We start from the raw sequence: 22,330 nt of genomic DNA on the forward strand, positions 1-22,330 counted from the left end.
TTTGTTTTTGTTCTAATATACTAAGCTTTTTTTGTAACCCATCTAATTCCTCTTGACCTCTCTTCCTTAAGTAAGCACCATATCCTATCAATTTGCCTCTGAGTACTGCCTTACATGTGTCCCACAATATCGGAGGAGAAATCTCACCATTATCATTGTGCTCCAAATATTCAACAATGTCCTTCATTTGATTCAGTATATTAATGTTTAGTCTCCACAAGGTTTCTCTTTGGCCTTGGTCAAGATTTCATTTTAAATAGATTGATTGGATTGGAGAGAGAGTTTAGCCAACTCGGTTTCAGAGCTACTACACTGTGATTGATCAGCTGCTGGTCACATGACATATGGACGCCACGTTGCTACCCTGCTGCTGCGACTTTCATTAGGGCGGCAGTAAAACGCTTAAGGTGAATTCTCGCAGTGCAAAGTTGTTTTGAAGAGTCTCTTACCAATACATGTACATTTTTGGAAGATTTTATGATACTCTGAGTCTGAGAAAGGTAATTCTGAGTGTATCTGCCTTTAATATGATACATGTAGTACTGTTTAAGGTATACAGTTAGTTTTCTTGCGATATGTGAATGATTGACGACGTGAATGCAACATTTCAGAAGATGTATTTGTATTACGAAATTGATGCTTATTTATTTATTTAAATGTGTTAATTTTTTTATTTACTTGCTTACTTATTCACTCACTCATTTACCTACATCCTGTTATTTATTTATTGATGTTAAGTTTATTTACTTGTATACTTATTTAAGATTTGCTAATAATGGGAAAATAATGTTTTGAATATTTCATGTGGCATACTTATATCTGTTTTCAGAAAATTAACATGAGTTGCCGAGGGTGGCAACATGGCGTACATGTTTTCAGTTGGCCAAACTCTCTCTATATATGGCTCTGTATGGTACCAAAGAGTCCGATGAGTCACCATGACAATAAAAGCTGTTGGAACTTGACCCACATGTTCCTATCTTCTCAAAATTCCACATATTTGATGAGAGTCCAGGCCTGAAGACATGTATGAACTTATTTTTCATCATAGTGGTAACACCAGCTAGTTGTCACAAGTGTGTTTAGGCCTTCATGATATTAAAAACAAGAAATAGGTGAGTTTTTGTGAAAAGCTGTTGCCGTCAAAATGTGCTGTACGTCAAGAAATCAATACTGATTTTGAGTTTGAACATGTATGAAAACTCATGAAACTTTCCACACGCCGGGCCTGGCAAATTCAGCTATATTTTTTGTTTTCTTATAATAAAAAAAAAGTAACTCACTAGCACCCCCTACAAATTTTTAACAAATCAGCCCTGGTTGTACATTTCACCAAGATCTACGAAATGTTGTAAGTATATGTAATAGACCAGGACCTCCAAAAATGTCTTGTCCACCACCAATGTCTTTCCATTGCTGTGAAAACAAACATTGGTGTAAGTAGACCCAGATGATCATGTCTTGTTAAAATTTCACATATTTGATGACAGTCCAGGCCTGATGACAGCTACTAACATTGTCATTGTTGTAAGGCTGCTGCCCCCACAAACCGACGCCTGGCTAAGCGATAAAAAAAAGGCTGGATGGTTAAATTCCAAACTGTACAACATTTAGGGCATTCGGCTTTGGAGGTTCCGTCCTATATCCTTTTAAATTGCAGTTTATATGTATATACAATTTGACATTAACCATTTTAGCTTTTATTCATCTAGGTTGCTTAGTTACTTAGGCTAAGGCGGAAGACGCTCAGAGTATGGAATCAACCAGCAGTGTTGTGATGTCATTTCTATGCTTGACTAACATGACAAGCCCTCACTGAATATAAAATTGTCCTATTTTTTCATCCTAGCTGTCAAATTTCACCAAAAAGCGACAATTTTTACTCATCGTTTAAAAAAACCGTATTCCATTTTAATTAATTGTACTGAAAGCATGCCTCATTATTCTGATTACAAGGAGCTATCAAAGCATATATTTAAACTGTAATGAATATTGTAATTACTTTCTTAATAGAATGATGAAACTGTAGCCAAAGACAGCCATTCCAACCAAGAAGTAGGCAAGGGGCAACCGGTATCCCGCACTGCCGATTTTCCGCACGCTTCCGTAATAGCCATAAAATAACACGGAGTACTGTAGGTAACCCTGTGGATAGTGGACACACACACACACACGAACACACATCACTTGTATTGTAACCACCGACTTTGTAATAAAAAGCACAGAGAGGAAGATCTTTGGAAGGCCCTGGTACACTGGAAAAGCACCACTTCCCTCTTTTGCAAAACACAAGTTTTGACTCTAGCTGTATTCCTTGCCTTGTGTTTCATTTGGTCAGTGTTGGGCATTTGCCCTAAATAAGAAATTTGATATTTTAAAAATAACTTTAAAAAAAAAAAAAAAATCAGTAGCAAAGCAGTTACTGCCTTGGAAAAGTAATTAGTTACTCATTAAAAGTAACTAAAGTAACTATGATATTTCTGTATTCTCTGAGTCGACATTTTAACCAGCAGTTCACATTGCTGGAAGCACGTTTGTGTGCACACTATGTATGCATTATGTCTGTATGTATTGTGCTATTAAGCTATTAATTAAACATGACAGGAGAGAGAAGCTTGCCCCAAGCGACCAGATGGTGTCCAGGTCCTGAGCAGAATGGAGGTGCTCCTTGGGAATAGTTTTACTCCTTGTGGTTCCAAACGGGGCTCCAGCAAGCAGCTAGCACAGACAGAAAAACATTTGTCTGGATAATACAGCAAAAATAAAATGTTCAATATAAAGTCACATTTTTACATTTGGGCAACAACAACAACAAAAAGTTAAACTTGGTGTTTCTTAACTCATTCATAGCCAGCTATTTTCACTGAAGCAACATTTTGACAGATTTTGCAAGGTCCACATAATTTTCTGTTCTATTGCTACAAAAAGATGGAACCTACCAAAAATAGATTATTTTGTCATCAGGAAAGAAAGTATATTTGTATCTGTTTCCGTTTTGCAGCAATCAGCATTAGAATATAGCTAAGTGTCATCATTATTCACAAACCTGTTGAAAACACTGGCAAAAAAAGCTTGTTGCAACATGGCCCTGGCTGATCTCTTATACTCTGCTGCCACCTGCCGGCCATTTTTTATAATAACTACCATTGCTTTAAGCGAATTATTCAGGTCAGAAGCTGTATTAAGGCCTTCTGTATGCTCTAGCATAAAAAAAACATTAAAAAAAACATATAAATACGTTTTTGGGAGTGCAGGACAAAGTATTAAAAACATATGAATACGTTTTTGGGAGTGCAGGATAAAGTATTAACAAACATATTTATACGTTTGGGTTTGAATGAGTTTTAAGAAAATAAGAAAAAAGTTTAAACAATTTTGTGTTAATGCCCAGTTGTGTCATGTGTAGCGTGGGGTTGCGGACCCGAATGCAGGGAAACAGATGAAGCCAGGCATAAATGCAGGCATTAACAATAACTAGGGTACCAGGAAAGCATCCAAATTCAGATATAAACAACGTCTTAATTAAAATCAAAACATATGCATATGAATGGATTATCTGTCAACGTGCCACCGACAAGCAGTTGACAGTTCATTCATGTCTGCTTCTGATGGGTCCATTGTTGGTCGGATCATTCGTTTTTGTGGCACGGAGTTGAGGACCTAAATGTAGTAAAGCAGGATGTCATCAAACAAAAAACTTAGTTTTCGGGAAGAGAGGCAGGACAACTGAGAGTGACTGTGAGAAAAGAAAACAATCCAACAAAGACTGAACAGAAGCAGATAACTAAATGCAAGCAAAAATATTGAGACAATGAGAAACACCTGGGGTCCGTTTCACAAAGCAGGTTCAACAAACTCTGAGACGAACCCTGAACTGTGAGTTGACCTACCCTGAGATAGGAAACTGAGTTAGAGAGAGTTTGAGTTAGTTTGATCAACACAGAGTAGTTTCACCTGGAGTTAAGCTCGTGTACCACCACTCTAAAAAGACTGCATCAATGGAGCCCTGATTCAACGAGTCACTGTGGCAACAGGAAAGCAGAGGGTGGTGCCGCCCTCTGCTTCCCCGTTTTTTACCCCTCTCGAACTGGAAATCTTAATGCAATCGTATGGCAAATTTAAACATGTCTTTATAGTCTAGGCCACTGGTTCTCAACCCCGGTCCTCAAGTACCCCTATCCATGTACCCCTATCCAGCATGTTTTCCATGTCTCTTTCAGCCAACACAGCTGAAGATCATTATCATGCAGAACTGGCTGATTAGCTGATCGTTTGAAACACCTGTGTTGGCTGTGGGAGACATGGAAAACAGGCTGGATCGGGGTACTCGAGGACCGCGGTTGAGAACCACTAAATTACTAAAATTGTTAAATTACACAAGAATTGCTCACAAGCTGATGCATGCATAAAACTTTCACAGCAGCTGCAAAAGAGAGGGAGGCGGCATGGGAGAACCTTGATGCTTGAGTCAATGCATACATTTAAATGTAGTCCTTTGTAATCAAAATAATATTACAGCGGAAACCTGCTTGAATAGTAGCTCATTCATTTATTTCATTTAGATGCAGTCCAGCGGGGGAGAAGCTCTCTTGACAACAACTTGAAATTGTTCAAACAGGTAAGAAAATAAAACGGAGCGCAACACACAATATATATCCTGGTATGTGAGCGCATGACTACGGCTGGTAATGGTGCAGATGTAAGGATGGATTAAGTTGTGTATGTAGATGATGGACTATGATGTGAAACAATACCGTTTAAAAAGATAACTGTCTGGAAATGTCAGAACTACTATGTGCGGCTTGATAACCATCTCACGACGAATCTTTAATTCCCTGCGCAGTAATGCTGCACACTCTCAAAAGAGAATTATTGAACCAATTTATGATTACAAATTGAATTGTTGACCAACTTAATGAACTTGCTTCAATTGTTAACACACAATTGAATTAAGTTAACCCAAAGTAAATACATTAGGTTAATTATGAGGTCACTAAACTTTATATTCACTTGAATTAAGTTAATTCAAAATTAATCCAAAGTGAATATATTAAGTTTAATTAACTCATAAATGATTCAACGTAATATATTCACTTTGTATTAATTTAATTCAAACGTGTGTTACCAATTGAAGCAATTTCATTAAATTGGCCAACAATTCAATTCGCAATTTGGTTCAATAATTCTCTTTTTAGAGTGCACCTTCATCAACGGGATCATCGTCAAAAGGACATGCCATGTTCATGAAAGACTTTTAATATAGGCCTATTAACTTCTGTCAAAGTTAAAGCGTTAACTAATTAATTAATCACAAAAAATTATCGCATTAATCATGTATTAATGCAGATTAATCGCACTATTAATTTTGACAGACTATCCTTTATTTTGACAGCAGATGGCTACGTTAAAGGTTGCACAGGTTGTGTTTGAGCAATAAACATAACTACATGCATGAAAGTAAAGCATTTAATAAATGCTTGTGCATGACATTCAGAATATTTGTTCATGTCAAAATATTGGTCATTTTTTCCCCCATTTTTAATTATGCAAGTAATTAACTAATTAGAAAAAAAGGAGGATGAGCGTGTGCAGTGGATAAAAAAATGTTGAAGACGTCCTCATAACAATAAATGTAGAAAGAATTAACACATAACAGGTGCTCTTCAAATTTGGCGGGCAAAATTTTTTGATAAAAAGCCTTTTTAATTAAGCAATTAATCGTGATTCATCAAAATTCAAAGATGTGATTAATCTGATTTAAAAAATGATTCGTTGGACCGCTCTAATATATATGTATATATATGTATATGTATACATATATATATATATATATATATATATATATGTGTATATATATATATATGTATATATGTATATGTATATATATATATATACTAATTTGCATGTAATTAATTTATATAGATTACCGCATTAAAGTGACAGCCTTACTTATTTGTAAAAAGCAAAGTTTATACCATATTAAATACAAAAAAGTAAAGGAACTATAGTGCCATATTTAACAGTGACATATTACTGTACACCAACTAAATGAGTGAGTCTCCATTGGTTTTACTAATTTTTGATACAATGAGGACAACTCAGCCCACATCACTCCCAGTGCTAATTTCATAGGATAGCCAAGTGAAATACTAGCAAGCAAGTTAGATATATATAAAAAATAATATATTATTACTTATCATTTTAAATAGACACATCTCTCCTTACTGCATTTCTAATATTAACTATTATTACTTTGCGTTTTAAATTGCAAATCTCCCCTTAATGCATTAAGGGTTAATACATGTACACAGTAATACATTGTTTGTTTTATTTTTTATTTAAATAGATGCCTGTCCAAGAGCAAGGAACATTACCAGGCTTATTGCAAAGATGATTTGCGTGGACCTCCAACAAATTTCAATCGTAGAGGACAGGGGATTTAATGCTTTTTTGTACCAGTATTTTGAACCATGCTACAAAAATGCCTAGCCGCAAAACCATTAAAGAAGGAACAATCAAACAAATGTACACAAACTGTTGCAATGATGTATAAAGAGAGTTTTAGATGATACTGAGTGTGTACAAACCCAATTCCAAAAAAGTTGGGACACTATACAAATTGTGAATAAAAACTGAATGCAATTATGTGGAAGTGCCAACTTTTAATATTTTATTCATAATAGAACATAGAGAACAGGTCAAAAGTTTAAACAGTATTTTTTTTTTTAAATGTATCATTTTAAGGGAAAACTATGTCGATTTTAAATTCCATGGTGTCAACAGATCTAAAAAATATTGGGTAAAGGCCATTTTTACCACTGTGAGGCATCCCCTGTTCTTCTTACAACAGTCTGCAAACATCTGGGGATCGAGGAGACAAATTTCTCAAGTTTAGAATTAGGAATGCTGTCCCATTCTTGTCGAACACGCGTCTCTCTAACTGTTCAACTGTCTTGGGCTTTCTTTGTTGCACATTCCACTTTATGATGTGCCAAATGTGCTCTATAAGTGAAAGAAGTGGACTGTAGGCTGACAATTTCAATACCCGGATCCTTTTCCTACGCAGCCATGATGTTGTAATTGGTGCTGCATGTGGTCTGGCATTATCGTGTTGAGAAATGCAAGATCTCCTCTGAAAGTGATGATGTCTGAAAGGGAGCATATGTTGTTCTTGAATCTGAATATACCTTTCTGCATTGACGATGCCTTTCCAGGTGTGGAAGCTGCCCATGGCACACGCACTCATGCAACCCTATACAATCACAGATGCAGGCTTATAAACTGAGTGCTGATAACAACTTGGGTTGTCCTTGTCGCCCCAGTTTTCCACAAATAACTTCGAATCATGATTGGTCTGACCACAAAACAGGTTTCCACTTTGCCACACTCATTTTTAATGACCCCTGGCCCAGAGAAACGTCTGCATCTGGCAACGGCGGCTGGCACGGTGGATTGTTGTTCACCGACAATATTTTCTGGAAGTATTGCTGAGCCCTTTCTGTGATTTACCTTACAGTAAGCATTCCTGTTTGCGGTGCAGTGCCGTTTAAGGGCCCGAAAATCATGGGCATCCAGTATGATTTTTCGGCCTTGACCCTTACACACAGATTATTCCAGATTCTCTGAATCTTTGGATGATGTTATGCACTGTAGATGATGATTACTTCAACCTTTTTGCAATTTTTCGCTGGTAAACACTAAACACCTTTCTGATATTTCTCCACTATCTTTCTGCGCAACATTTGAGGAATTGGTGATTCTCTACCCATCTTGGTGATTCTCTACCCATCTTCGCTTCTGAGAGACACTGCCACTCCGAGAAGCTCTTTTTATACTCCAATCAAGTTGCCAAACGACCTCATTAGTGGTAACTGGTCTTCCAGCTGTTTTTTTGTGTAATTGTGTAAGTGCAATTGACTTTTCCAGCCTCTTATTGCTACCTCACCCAACTTTGTTGGCACCATGAAATTTACAATCAACATATTTTTCCCTTAAAATTATACATTTTCTCAGTTTAAACTTTTGATCTGTCATCTATGTTCTATTCCGAACAAAATATTGAAATTTGGCACTTCCACATAATTGCATTCAGTTTGTATTCATAATTTGTATAGTAACCCAACTTTTTGGGGTTTGTAGTTTTAACTACAGATATGTGGACTTCAAGATGTACTCAGGCCTATTTGACAATAGCCTGACATTTTGTGCACAATTGGAATATGGCAGAATATGTCTTAGAGCCTAGTTCCTTTACTGAACAGCACACTGCCACCAACATTAGTTCAGTGTTGAGAAGAATCACAGATCATTGGGGCATTACTCACAAGGTGATCGCAGTCATCACAGACAATGGTGCTAATGTCGTCTGCAGTTCACAGGGCTGGTTGGACCCACTACCCCTGTTCCCCCCACACGTTGAACTTAGTTGTGAAAGATGCCGTTAAAGCTGTCCCTGAAATTGTTACCCTCTTGCAAAAATGCAGCAGCATTGTTTAATTTTTTCACCACATCTCCAAAGCCACAGAGAAGCTTATAGACCTGCACAAGCAACTGAACCATCCATAACACAAACTCATTCAGTCTGTTGAGACTAGATGGAATTCTGTATTTTACATGTTGGAGAAGTTTCAGGAGCAGAGAGACGCAGTCACCACTGCTCTTTGCATACTTGGAAGGAAAGACCTGTGCCTGAGCAGTGAAGAGATGGACTTGATCCTGCCTACTATTGAAGCTTTGAGGCCATTTGAACATGCAACCCAAGAGATATCTGAATCAAAACATGTGTCCATCTCAAAGGTGATTCCTCTTGTTTCTGTCCTTATAACTCCTACAACTGCTGCTGAAAATCGAGAGAGCATCTTTTCAAAGCAGCTGTTAAACCAATGCCACACACAGATTCTATTCTATTGAGACATTTTACTGTATCGCAGCATGCACATTCCTAGATGTTCGCTTCAGAGGCATTGCTTTTTGCAACAAAGACAATGTGGAAAACATAAAAAGGCAAATACTTACAGAAATAAAAGAAAACCTACAACCTTCGCCTCAAACTGGATCATCTGTGCCTCAAGCAGAAGCATCTATATCTCCAACTCCTGTATCTTCCACACCTCCAAGTTCTGCCACATCAGCAGCAAGAGGTTTATGGTCCAATTTTGACATACAAGCACATTCATCACAAGAGCACCGCAGTGCAGCCACTGATGCATTGAGATGCGCCATTACATGGAAGAGAGGATAATCCCCTGACATCATGGTGGAAAGATCATGAACAGGCATTCCCATCTCTGTCGTCTTGCATCAAAATACCTGGGCATTGTACCATCCTCAGAGGGTGTTTTCTAAAACAGGAGAGCTCATAAACCAAAGACAAAACCGTCTGAAGGGTTAAAATGTTAATATGCTCCTTTTTCTCAACAAGAATCTTGCCCTAAAATCATTTTGTTCGTATGAACAGCTTTGTGTTCTTGACGTTTTTGTGCTCGTGAAAATGGGTCCATATGTAGCTCAAAGGAACCATACCTGATTTTACAAAGAAACAGGCTCACACAAATTGTGAATTATTATTTTCCTGTCCAAACTCAAAAATACAAAATCATTTCCCCTCCCCCCCAAAAAAATCAGGTATAGAGACTTTAATAAAAGTGCTAAGTGAATGGTTTCTTAAATATTTAGAGATTTAAACTATCCTGCTGCAGACTTCAATGTTCTCAAGAAAATGAAACCTACTGACCTAATGACCTACTTGACCTTATCATAATTTCTTGTTAATTTAAGTTTAATATTTATTTTGTTTATTTTTCTGTAAAACATATTTTTCCATATTGTTTTGTTACAAACAATTAAATGCTTGATTTATTATATTTTGTTTCTATTTATGTTTTATTTTGTTGTAAAAGGTCCTTTTTAATTATTTCAAAATCTGTTTGACAATTGTGTTAAGTTTAGTAAAATAAAATTAATTCAAAAAGGGCAACTGGCTATTGGTTATTGGATTAATGATCTACCATTAGAATGCGGCAACATGCTACTATTAATTCATTCTTTAATTAGATCAAAATATTTTGTTGTACTTGGGTAGATTAAAAAAATACCATGTGTAGCAGGAATATGTTCTGTGCATATGAATTTAAGGGTCATGGTTAAAGAGTAGGTGATTAATCAGATTTTGTTGTTATGGATTGGTTTGTGAGTTTGGAGGTAAACTGCCTCTTTGCTAGTTATTAAAAGCAAAAGTTGTTCCATTGCTATGCATATTTAGTCAAAAGAGACTTTTAATAGTTTTTGAGTGCTTGCTGTAGTTGTACATTAGAGATCATCAGAATGGTTGAGAACTCTGCAGGGTCAGACACAACCTGAGCAATTGTGAGAAAAGGCAATTCAATTGATGACTAAAATCACAACTATGTTGTATTGAGTTAAGTGTTGTTGCATTTATTAGTTGTGTTTTTTTAAATTTATAGTTATTTATATATATTTATATTATATATATATATATATATATATATATATATATATATATATATATATATATATATATATATATATATATATATATATATATATATATATATATATATATATATAAAATATGCCTCCGGTATCGATATCGGATCGGTATTGCAATATTTGGCCTTGGTATGACTTGATATAATCCAAAATACCTGGTATCGCCCATCCCTAGTGCCCGGGCACATGCCCTTTTGGCACCGATGCCCAAAGTACCCCTTTGTCCATTTATTTATGTATTTATTTTATATTTTAAAAAAAATAGTTTGTGAAAGTAGTTTTGTTTCCTTTCAAAACTCAAATTCAACAACAAGATTACATAAAACAAATTATTATTATTACGTTATCCTTGGATGACGTCATACTACGAGACACGCCCCATTCTGCCAGGTCGCTCGCCACTACACCTGTGGTCGGTAAGATGGTTGCTCAGTTTGTATTTACATAGTCTCACTCACAGTAAACAAAATCTAAGGTCATAGAATGCAGAAAACGTGTTGCTGTTTGTGGTTGTTTGTGCCGTCATAAGCTAGCAGATGTTATGACAGATAACCAAACTAGCAAACAACATCGAGGCAGCTGGCAACCCACGGCCGGAGCCACATAAGTTGCCAGGCAATACAAGCTAGGAAAGGATACGAAACAACCGTACCATCACTGCCTAGTTGTATTCACAACAAGTCAAAGCAATTGTCGGCAAGACGGCAACAGTTGCTGACATACACCATACGCACTTATGAACTAGAAGCTATATTCATTAATGAGGCGCCAAAATCATGGGAAGACGGAAGATGAGCTCCAACGTCTACATATATATTTCAAAATCTAAAAAATCAAATCAAAATCTAAAAAATACACTGAGCTATACTAAAACTATTAGATCTTAGGCTATGTTCACACTGCAGAGCATGATGCCCAATTTTGATTTTTTGTTAAATCCGATCTTTTTATGAACTGTTTACATTACACAAACAAATGTGACTTCAATGTGAACGCAACGCGCCCGTGATGTGACACGCATGCGCAAAGACCACGCGTCGAGTAATGTGCGAGTGATGTGCACCAAAACAAACGACATCACGTTGCAGAGTTTACGGATATAAATATGGCCCCACTTTTTCCCTCCAGCCAAGCCCCGACGCAAGCGACCTTTATCAGTGCCGAATGCTAATTTAGCTGTGCCAACTCGCGCTACTGATTGGTGGGCTGGTGGACTCCTTTCGCGGATGTGTTAGGAGTTGGATTTGCGTGTCTTGCCTGCATGAATTATGCAAATTCAGATGTGCGAACGCCCGCTCCCGATAAGTGTACTGTTTTCACGCTCTATCATGGTTGGCTACTGTCCTCGGCTTCCTCGAGCGTCAGTGTTTACAATCAGAGCAGAAACTCGTCAAACTATTTTTTTCCATCTCATAACGCCAGAGTAGCAAGGTTGGAAGAGGTAGAAATATTTTGGGTAAATGAGGGGAGATTCCTCGATAACTTCATTTCATTGAAGATGACGTCGTGTCATTGACGTGTTTGTCGCCACAAATGTCAACTTTATGCTTCATGTTTCAAGTGTGATTAAAGAAAAAGAAAAAGTTAACACTGTTACTCAAAACAGCTTTGTATATTAACAGATGTGCCAGTAGTCTCCCTTACAAGCACTCTTTGCTGCCCGCGCAGAGCGCATATCAAGCTTTTGATGACGTATGAATCGGATGTGTGCAGATGAGCGTTCACAGTGCAGACGTATTGCATACATATCCAATTTATATCCACATATGAAAAAGGCCCAGGTCTGGTGTGAAAAAATCGGAATTGTACTGTTCACACTGCATGAAAAAAACAGATACATGTGAATTGAGCTGCAGTGTGAACGCAGCCTTAGTCTTTTACATATTTTAGAACTATTTTAGAATGTGGAAAAGTTAAATAATATGAGACCTTTAACTTTAAGGAATACACCACTGGAAATTAATTTTCCAGTCTTCGATTAGGCCGTGTGTATATAAAGAATGGAAGTTCAAATATCTATGGCATCTTATTCTTATCTTATTACAAATTAGTTGTATGTGTTCCTGAGACTTTTACCTAGGTTTTCTTGTTTTAACATTTTTATTGTTGTAGTAAAGTGCGTTACAAATAAAAATTATTATTATTATTATTATTATTCCATGAATTTTATTTTAAGCGTCAAAATAATAACATGCCCTGGGCAGTGCCTTTAACCAGTCACGTGATGCTATGATGCATCCAGTGCGAAAACAATGGCGGCCATTATTCATTCGAATGCGTGTTTCCTGATGTAACGGGCAAGAAAATGTCATCTTGCATCGTCAAATACTGTGCCAATTCTGATAGGCGTAATTCTCAGCATATCAGGTTTCATGTCCTTCCTTAGAGGGGGGAAACCCCGCACCACCTGTACCAAGGGCAAGCGACGGCGCCACCTCGCCACCCAGGACCCATTGAACTTAGTTCAAACCAAACTTATATATTTGGTTGTCAGCTATAATTGGAAATATGGTATCATTTATTTCAGTGTGTTCCTGGTACTTCAATGGGGAATCGTAACAACAGAGGTTAATCACATTACAGGAGAGCGATTTCCAGTGCGTCTGGCAAAGAAAGCAATGACAGTACAGCTCTGAAAACATCTGCATTCAGTTTAAACAGAAAGGAATCTCTTCAATGCCTGTCCGCTTTGCAAAGATAAATACATTGCGCAAATTACTTTAGGCCGGGAGCCAGGTCCACTCCTTAGGATGTTTTTGTTACTTTTTTTTTTTTTACTATTATTTCCTGTTATCTCATACCTTGGGCCATCACAAGTTGATACGGACCACCCCCAACTTGGGGCCGTTTGGTTACAGGGGCCAAACACACCCTTTTTTGGAAAAGCTTCTGGCGAAATTGTGTAATTGCAAATGACAAGGTACAGTAACTGCATACATGGTCATAAAACTCTAAAATTTTGCATGGTGTATCCTGACACATAGGTAAACTTGCAGGAAAATAGTAATGGGCTTTTTGTATTTAAATTCTCAAATATCACCTTCAACATACCCTAAAAGACCAAAAGATTTCGCTCCGCCTGTCAAATTACCATAAAAAGTAATCAATTTCAAACATTTTATTGTACATCTCATTCCCTCAAATGTATATCAAAAACTTCCCACATTTGTAACCTTCAATTTAAGTCCAAGGTGAGCTTTCTATCTGGAGTATTAGAGGAGCTATGACCAAAGTACTCCAGTGTACCCTAAATCGAAAAGAAAAAAAATCCTGAAAATTCCAGAATTACCATTCCAAATGGGATTAAGCAATTTTTTTGGCATCTAAATAAAATTGTAAACAATATTTGAAACATGGGTTATGTAGCACTATACCAGGGATAGGCAAGTTTGGTCCGAGAGAGCCACAGTCCTGCATGTTTTTGATGTCTCCTTCCTCAAACACAGCTGAGAGGCTCCTGCAGAACGTAATGATGAAGGCAGGAGACACCGAAAAAAACATGCAGGGTATCAAGGCGCAACATTAAATATAATCACACAAACTCCAGGAGCCAAATAGGAGATTTAAAAAAGAACAAGATCCTGACAAGGAATAAAATGACTTGTGAACATTTCTTAACAATAGATTAACATTCTGTGTAGCCAAATGGAGAAATTATAAATTATAACTGGATTTACATCATCATCTTCTTCCTCTTCCTAATCATCATCCATATTTGTATTTAATAATCATCTTCTGCCAAGACATCGACAATGGCTTTGGGGTTGATGTCACCCTCAAACCATTGTAGTTCTCACTTGCCAGTCTCTGTGTTCATGTGAAATCCATGCTCGAGAGGGGATGTGATCTATGAGTCAAGCTCATGAGCCCTCTTCCAGAAACATACAGTGCCTTGCAAAAGTATTCAGCCCCTAGAGTTTTAAAACAAAAATGTACGGTACAAATGCAAACAAATATATTTCACAGGAATTGTATGTGAAAGTTAAACGCAAAGTAGCACACAATCATGAAGTGAAATAAAGTGTATATCTTATTTAAAACTTGTTTTACAACAAAAAAACTGAAAAGTAGGGTGTGCAAAAGTATTCGTCCCCCCTGTATTAATAGTTTGTCAAACCCCCTTTTGCTGCAAATACAGTCTTTTGGGGTAAGTGTCTATCAGTTTTGCACATCGGGAGGCTGACATGTATGCCCATTCCTCCTTGCAAAACACCTCCAGCTCAGCTAGGTTAAATAAAGAGTGTCTGTGAACCGCAATCTTAAAATCTCTCCACAGATTTTCTTTTGGATTTAGATCAGGACTTTTACTGAGCCACTAGCACATTGATGCCTTTTTTTAACCATTCCAATGTCACTTTAGCTGTATGCTTCGGGTCATTGTCTTGCTGCAAGGTGAGCCTTCGTCCCAGTCTCAGGTCTATTGCAGACCCCAACAGGTTCTCTTCTAAGATCGCCCAACATTTGGCACCAACAATGAGCAGTGTTGTTCTTACACCAAACATAGCGTTTGAAATGTAGGCCAAAAAGTTCTACTTTGGTCTCATCTGACCAGAGCAGCTTCTTCCACTTGTCAACGGTGTCTCCTACATGGCTCCTGGCAAACTGCAGACGTGACTTCTTGTGGCTCGCTTTTAGAAATGGCTTTCTTTTTGCCATCCTACTATACAGGCCATATTGGATGGTTGTTCTATGGACAGATTCCACTACCTCTGCTGTGGATCTCTGCAGTTCATTTAGAGCAGAGGTGGGCAAACTCAGTCCTTGAGTCCTGCAGGTTTTGGAGGTCTCCCTCTTTCAACACAAGCTGATTCCAACCAACAGGATATTTATTAGGCTTATGCAGAGCTTGCTGATGAGCTGATGTGTTTGAGCAAGAAACATAATTTCATGCATTAAAGTAAAGCATTTAATGAATGTTTGCGTATCACATTTAGAATATTTGTTCATGTCAAAATATCGGGGTCATTTTTTCCATTTTAAATTATGCAAGTAATTAACTGATTAGAAAATAGGATGATAAGCGTGTGCAGTGGATCAAAAAATGCTGAAGACGTCCTCATAATATAAAATGTCAAAAGAATTAACACATAACCGGTGCTTTTCAAATTTAGCGGGGTGGGGGGGGGGGTATGTATATTAAAAAAAAGCCTTTTTTATTAAGCAATTAATTGTGATTAATCAAAATTCTTGGATGTGATTAATCTGATTACAACATTTAATCAGCTCTACTTTTTATGTAAAACACTTCAGATAGTATAGTACTACATATACATAACCCATGTTTCAAATATTGTTTACAATTTTATTTATATGCAAACAAAAATAGCTTAATCCCATTTGGAATGGTAATTCTAGAATTAATTTTTTTTCCAATTTAGGGTACAGTGGAGCACTTTTGTCATAGCTCCTCTAATACTCCAGATAGAAAGCTCATCTTGGACTTAAATTGAAGGTTACAAATGTGGGAAGTTTTTAATATACATTTCAGGCAATACAATAAAATGTTAGAAATTGATCACTTTTGTCAGGCGGAGAGACATTTTCTGTTATTTTAGGGTGTAACGAATATTGCCCGTCACCCTCAATTTTTTAAAACTTTATTTGTCTTTTTAAGCATTTCCCTCTGGGGAATGTGTGTCCTTAACCCTGTGTTTTCTCAAACCAACCAGAGACAGTTCAAAAAGGAAAAACTCTTTGAATTTCCCTCCAGCAGGGACTGGATTTTGTTTTTACAACCCACAGGAAACACATACCTCAGCGCCTACCGAGACCTAAAAGCCTGTTTAGCAAGCAAACTAGCGATAAGACTGCCTATCAGTCCCCAGACCACTTTTATGGTCTGGTCTATCTACAGGAATCAGCCATATGGATTTGGAAACAACGCCCCTTGGAAGTTATACGGTATACCATATACCACTGGCGCAATGCTTAAATTCAAATATAAAAGGATTGACAAGTCAAAATGCTTCCATCTCTATTCTATCTACCTTTTTCATTCCCTTTTTATCTTAGTTCGCTAGGTTACATGTTTTCTTTTTATCTTTGATTCACGTTTCTTATTCCGTTTCGTTAATAGGTTAGGCTGTGACTTACTGACTTGTGTGTTTACTAAATAAATTTGTTGTTTACAAATTCAATTTTTGCCGAATCATTTGTGAGGATTAGTAATTCTCTTATTAAAGCAAAGAACTCCATGATTAACTAAAGTAGCAACTTCAGATTATGAATACTTGATAATTTGATTTTTATTGTTTATTTTGCTCCTATAAACAAGTAAAGTCAGCGTGGTGCCCCCAGAGGTTGCTGGGGAAATTACAACTCCCCTCAGTACCGTCTAAATTTCTTGTTCGCCATTACGGCAACCCAAATAATCGCTACAAAGGTATGTTGAGGGTGATATTTGATCATTTAAATACAGTCCATGATTATTTTCCTGCAAGTTCCCCCATGTGCAGGATACACCATGCAAAAAGTTTTCTGACCATTTATGCAGTTGCTGTACCTTGTCATTTGCAATTACACAATTTCGCCAGAAGCTTTTCCCCCCCAAAAATTTTTTTGGTCCCTGTGACCAAACGGCCCCGAGTTGGGGGTGGTCCCTATCAACTTGTGATGGCCCAAGGTATGAGATAACAGAAAATAATAGTCAAAAAAAGTTAACAAAACACTTCCTGAGGAGTGGACCTGGCTCCCGGCCTACTTTGACTAGAGGTATTTATTTCAGGTACTCTCTGTCAAGGCAAGTATTTTTTCTCCCAGCAACACAGCACAGACTACAATATTCCAATAACCATCTTTTAATACCAGCATTTTGTCACAATTATAGCCGTGTGCCACCATTTGACATACTGTATCTAGGACTTCACTTCTTGGCGACATTATTTACAAAAAAAGAGGGAGAATCACTAATAAACTGACAAAACATTTCATGATATTTGATATTGGGTGTTAAAACTCAATGCAGAGCTCAGACAAGTGTGTGGACACAGAGGACATTTTGTCCCAACCAATGGAGCACAAAAAAGTGGCACTGAGGAATCACAGAAAGGATTACTCATGTGGGGAAATGGCTCGTGTTTCTAAGTCAGTGATCATAAATTTACCATGCCCTTTGTTCTTGTATGCTATCTCTAAAAGACTGTTTTAATTCAATGGGCTAAATTTCAATCTACCAACACTTAATTGATATTGTGAATTATAAAATTTATTAATTAAAGATTAATTCAAATACAGTATAAATTGACTATCTATCTGATCTATTTTGTTTTCAGCTATGTGAGAACATCAAGAGGCTGAACAAATGAAGATATAACATAATGTTTTTAGAGACAGATAAATGACATGTATTTGGTCAGACCTACAAATTTTAGCAACATGAATTGTATCATGCTCCAACAAACTGAAGATATATTATTTTGTCAAAATTGTGACATGACAGTGTGGGCGGGCGGGGCAGGAGGGGTTTGGGGGGTGTGGGTGTAGTTGGGATTGAGTCACTTAATTCCCCATTGTAGACCCAGATAAGAAATACATCGCTTGCGGCTGATTTTCTCCTCCACGACCCAACGTCCATGGGACGTCAAAATATAAATACAAAAAGGATGGCTGAGGCACAGAGTAGTCTTTCTCTATGTTAACTTGTTCACATTCTGTCTCTGTATGCCCCTATTTCCACTTCATCTTCTCCCTCTATCCTGCCGTGGAGAAGGTAATCCTTCTTCCAGCACCACAGACACCAGCACTGCTAGTTCAGTGACTACTTTTAGTAGTCCTCAATTGCATATACTGTACTAACATTACAGTTATAGCTATCTTTATGTGCACTGTTGTCTCATCCCCATCTTATTGAATGTAGTATGTAACCAACCTGTTTTTGATGCTTCCTTTATTTTATAGGTGCCTATGCTTCCAGCCAACAATGCTAAAGCATTACAGTGCATCTCAATACATTTTAATATTTAATTTGTTTCAGTAGTTACATAAAAAATAGCATATATTATTGGGATTCATTGAACACATGAAGAAGTATTTCAAGTTTTTCTTTAAATTGTAATGATGATGATTCCGGTGACGTCATCGGCAAGTATGGTTGCCTAGAGCGATAGATCTCGTGAGAAACAACGGATTTCTCCCCATAACCAAGCAAGGAAGATAGAAACTCTATTAAACTTAATTAAGAAAGTGGGGCAAATATGGGGAGAAAGGATACAAGCAAGAAAGGCACTGCGGAAGAGCCTAAAACCGAGGTGAGCACTCCAGCACTTGAAGCTAAAGCTAATGTTCGCCCTAGAGCTACGGATAAAATGGGCCTCGCAAAAATTTTGGATGAGATACGTGACTTCCGTAAAGATGTGAAGCAGCAACTAAATGACAATAAAAACAATCTTGCTAATGTCAAAGAATTACGGAAGTGGAAAGTTGCGTTGAAGTTGAGTGGAGGAATCTATGCTTGGCAAACTGCTAAAAGTAATTAGCCAGCATGAGAACAAGCTACTCGACCAGGAGGGGAGGTCGGGAAGAGAAAACCTCCGCATCTATAAAGTCTCAGAGGGTGCCGTGGGGATGGCGATGACAGATTTTGTGGAGAGAATGCTTCGTGGTACTTGAGATCCCCCTGACAACATCGCTGGATATTCAAAGGGTGTGACAAGCCACGATCCATAGTCATCAAATTCCTTCGGTACAAGACAAAGAGGACATAATACGCACAGCTTGGGGAAAGGGGAGGATGTGTTGGAACGGAAGGCCAATCTATTTTGATCATGATTATCCTTCGGCAATCCTTGAAAAGCGCAAGGATTACGTTGAAGCGAAGCGAGTGTTGAAGCAGAAATAGATTCACTTCCAGACACCGTCCCCGGCAAAGCTGCCTATATTCTACATTGATGGGACCCGGCTGTATCAGACTGCGGAGGAGGTGACGACGGACATGAAGGAGAGAGGGCTGCCCGTCAACGTGGTTAAACCAAGGGAGAGCTTGATGGAGCTGCTGTCCCGTACAGCCTGGGAAGTTACGAGAGGAGCGACCCAACGGAGATCGGGGGAGGAGTGACAGCGGAGCATCAAAGAGAGACTGCAAGTCCTCAGGAGACAACCCCAGCGCCACTAGGAAGAACTTTAACTCAATTTGTTGGCAAACATGTAAAAAATGTCGGTAAGCAGAGAAGTGAAAAATAAGCAAGCAGTGCCTGACTTAATCTTTCCTTTTATCCCTTGTATTTATTTAAATATATTCATATTTATGGGAGACCTACAATACACACAATTAGTAGATAGGATGGGCCTTCTCCCACAGCTAGAAGTTCAATCTAGTTGTGTATAGGGTTATTTGGTACAGACCCCTACCTTGGGATCACCATATTTTGTTTTTATGTTCAACCATGTTATTCAATTCTGGTTTGTTCAGGAAGTTGAGATGTCACATTTCATTGCCAAATTTATTGTCACGCTATTAAGGACGAAAATGGCCAGTGGTGAGGTAAAAATTGTTTCATTCAATGTCAATGGGCTATTGAACCCAGTTAAAAGAAGTAACGTTTTGACTAAAATGAAAAGAGAACAGGGCCAGGTGGTATATTTACAGGAAACCCACTTAAAGGATGATGAACATTTGAAGTTAAAGAGAATGGGATTTAATCAGCTGTTTTTCTCCTATTATAAATCAGGCCACAGGAGTAGCTATCCTCATATCGAGTAAGCTAAATTTAAATAAATTATACGAAATGTTGGATAAGGAAGGAAGATTTGTTTTGGTGAGGGGTAATGTAAATGGAAGTCCAATTACACTCCTAAATGTCTATGCACCACCTGGTAGTAATTTCGATTTTTTTCTTCTGAAAATCACGAATATTATGTTGACGAAAACGGAAGGTCTGTTGATTTGTGGGGGAGATCTGAATATACACTTACAACCAAGATTAGATTCCTCCTCCAGTAAAAGTTATGACATGAAGGTATTGTACAAATAGGTGAGTAAGCTTTTTCTGGAGGCAGGTCTCATCGATATTTGGAGGACTTTTTTCCTAGTAGGAGGGATTACACACATTTTTCTGCCCCTCACTGCTTATATACGAGAATTGATTACTTCCTTACATTTGGAAAAGACAAAGACAAAATAATTAGTGATTATGCACCTGTATATTTATCTGTTGATTTGAACCTTCAGCCCAAAAGTAACTCATGGAAATTTAATGCTAGCCTACTTAATGATCCTCTATTTAAGAGGAAAATTAGGGAAGAAATAGACCTCTACATGGGTCTTAACGATAATGGAGAGGTTGACCCTCCTATTTTGTGGCATGCTTTGAAGGCTGTTCTGAGGGGGGAAATCATAGCAATATCTTCTTACAAAAAAGAATGAGACCTAAAACACTCCAAGATTTACAAAATAAACTGAAGGAATTAGAAACAAAGCATAAAATAAACCCAACACAGAATGATTTACAGGAAATTAAAGTGATCAGAAACATAATTGCCAATTTGGCCACACAAGACATAAAGAAAAAAAATGATGTTCTTAAAACAACAATATTATCCATCCATTTTCTTAACCGCTTGTCCTCACTCGCTTCGGGCAGTAGGCGGGGTACACCCTGAACTGGTTGCCAGCCAATCGCAGGGCACACAGAGACAAACAACCATCCGCACTCACAATCACACCTATGGACAACTTGGAGTGTTCAATTAACCTGCCATGCATGTCTTTGGAATATGGGAGAAAACCGGAGCACCCAGAGAAAACCCACGCAAGCACAGGGAGAACATGCAAACTCCACCCAGGAAGGCTGAAGCCCGGACTCTATCTCATGTCCTCTGCACTGGGAGGCGGACGTGCTAACCAGTCAGCCACCGTGCCACCCACAGTGGATCTAAATCAATGAAAATACTAGCATGGAAGTTAAGGGGGAAAAAGCAGAAAATACTATTCACCAAATAAGAGACCCAAGGACAAAACAGATAAATTAAGCGAAATACAATATGCTTTTGAAGCATTCTATAAAACTTTGTACACTAGCGTTCCAGGTGGAAGTGAAATACAAATTGATACGTTTCTGGACTCTTTAAGGTTGCCTACTTTGACTGAAGAACAGAACAAAGCAATGACGGATGACATAACAGAAGGCGAGCTGAAAACGTCAATCAATAGACTGAAATCGGGCAAATGCCCAGATTTCGATGGTTACGGAGCAGACTGGTATAAAGAATTTAGAGATGTGCTAATTCCTATTTTGCTTCGTACACTGAATTGGACCATAAAAAAGCACAAACGCCACCTCGTTGGAAAGAGGCGATAATCTCAGCTATACCAAAAGAGGGAAGAAATAAGAGGAAATGTGCATCATATTGATTACAGATTATTTACTTCGATAATGGCGAGACGATTAGAGAAGTTCCTACCTATGCTAATACATAACGACCAGACAGGTTTTATATGTTGTCGACAAACACCGGACAATATGCGGAGGATGCTACATGTCGTGGATCATATACAAAAAAAATAATACTGAAGCCCTGGTAATCAGTGTGGATGCTGAAAAGGCATTTGATTCAGTAAATTGGGGTTTTCTTTACAAGGTTCTCCATAAATTTGGTTTTCATAACCATACAATAAAGATCAATTATCTACCTATTCAAAATAGACTCAATGAAGATGTAGAAAAATGGAACCTAATCCCCTTCTTTACTTGTAGTTCAAGAATCAAATCGATCAAAATGAACATATTTCCGATATTTTTATATTTGTTTCAGACCCTACCAACTGAATTGAGTCTAAATCAGTTCAATGGATGGGACAAAATGTTACTAAAGTACAAGAAAATAA

At 37.7% G+C, this 22,330-nt stretch overlaps 1 protein-coding gene across 4 annotated transcripts in view; it reads right to left on the reverse strand.

The window, feature by feature from the left end:
• tmc3 (transmembrane channel like 3) overlaps positions 1-22,330 on the reverse strand; it is a 191,466-nt gene that overhangs the window by 85,074 nt on the left and 84,062 nt on the right. For 3 of the 4 annotated variants that reach the window (XM_086071899.1, XM_086071898.1, XM_086071900.1), the window contains 2 exons: positions 2,620-2,718; positions 2,003-2,145 (listed from right to left, as the gene is read on the reverse strand). In XM_086071899.1, the coding sequence (XP_085928025.1) occupies positions 2,003-2,145; positions 2,620-2,718 (242 nt within the window). Of the gene's footprint in view, positions 1-2,002; positions 2,719-22,330 lie in introns of all 4 variants that reach the window. The other variant, XM_086071901.1, reaches the window with a different exon arrangement.

The sequence above is a fragment of the Leptonotus elevatus genome, chromosome 3, assembly GCF_054856555.1.
Source record: "Leptonotus elevatus isolate MCC_2025b chromosome 3, RoL_Lele_1.0, whole genome shotgun sequence".
NCBI lineage: Eukaryota > Metazoa > Chordata > Actinopteri > Syngnathiformes > Syngnathidae > Leptonotus > Leptonotus elevatus.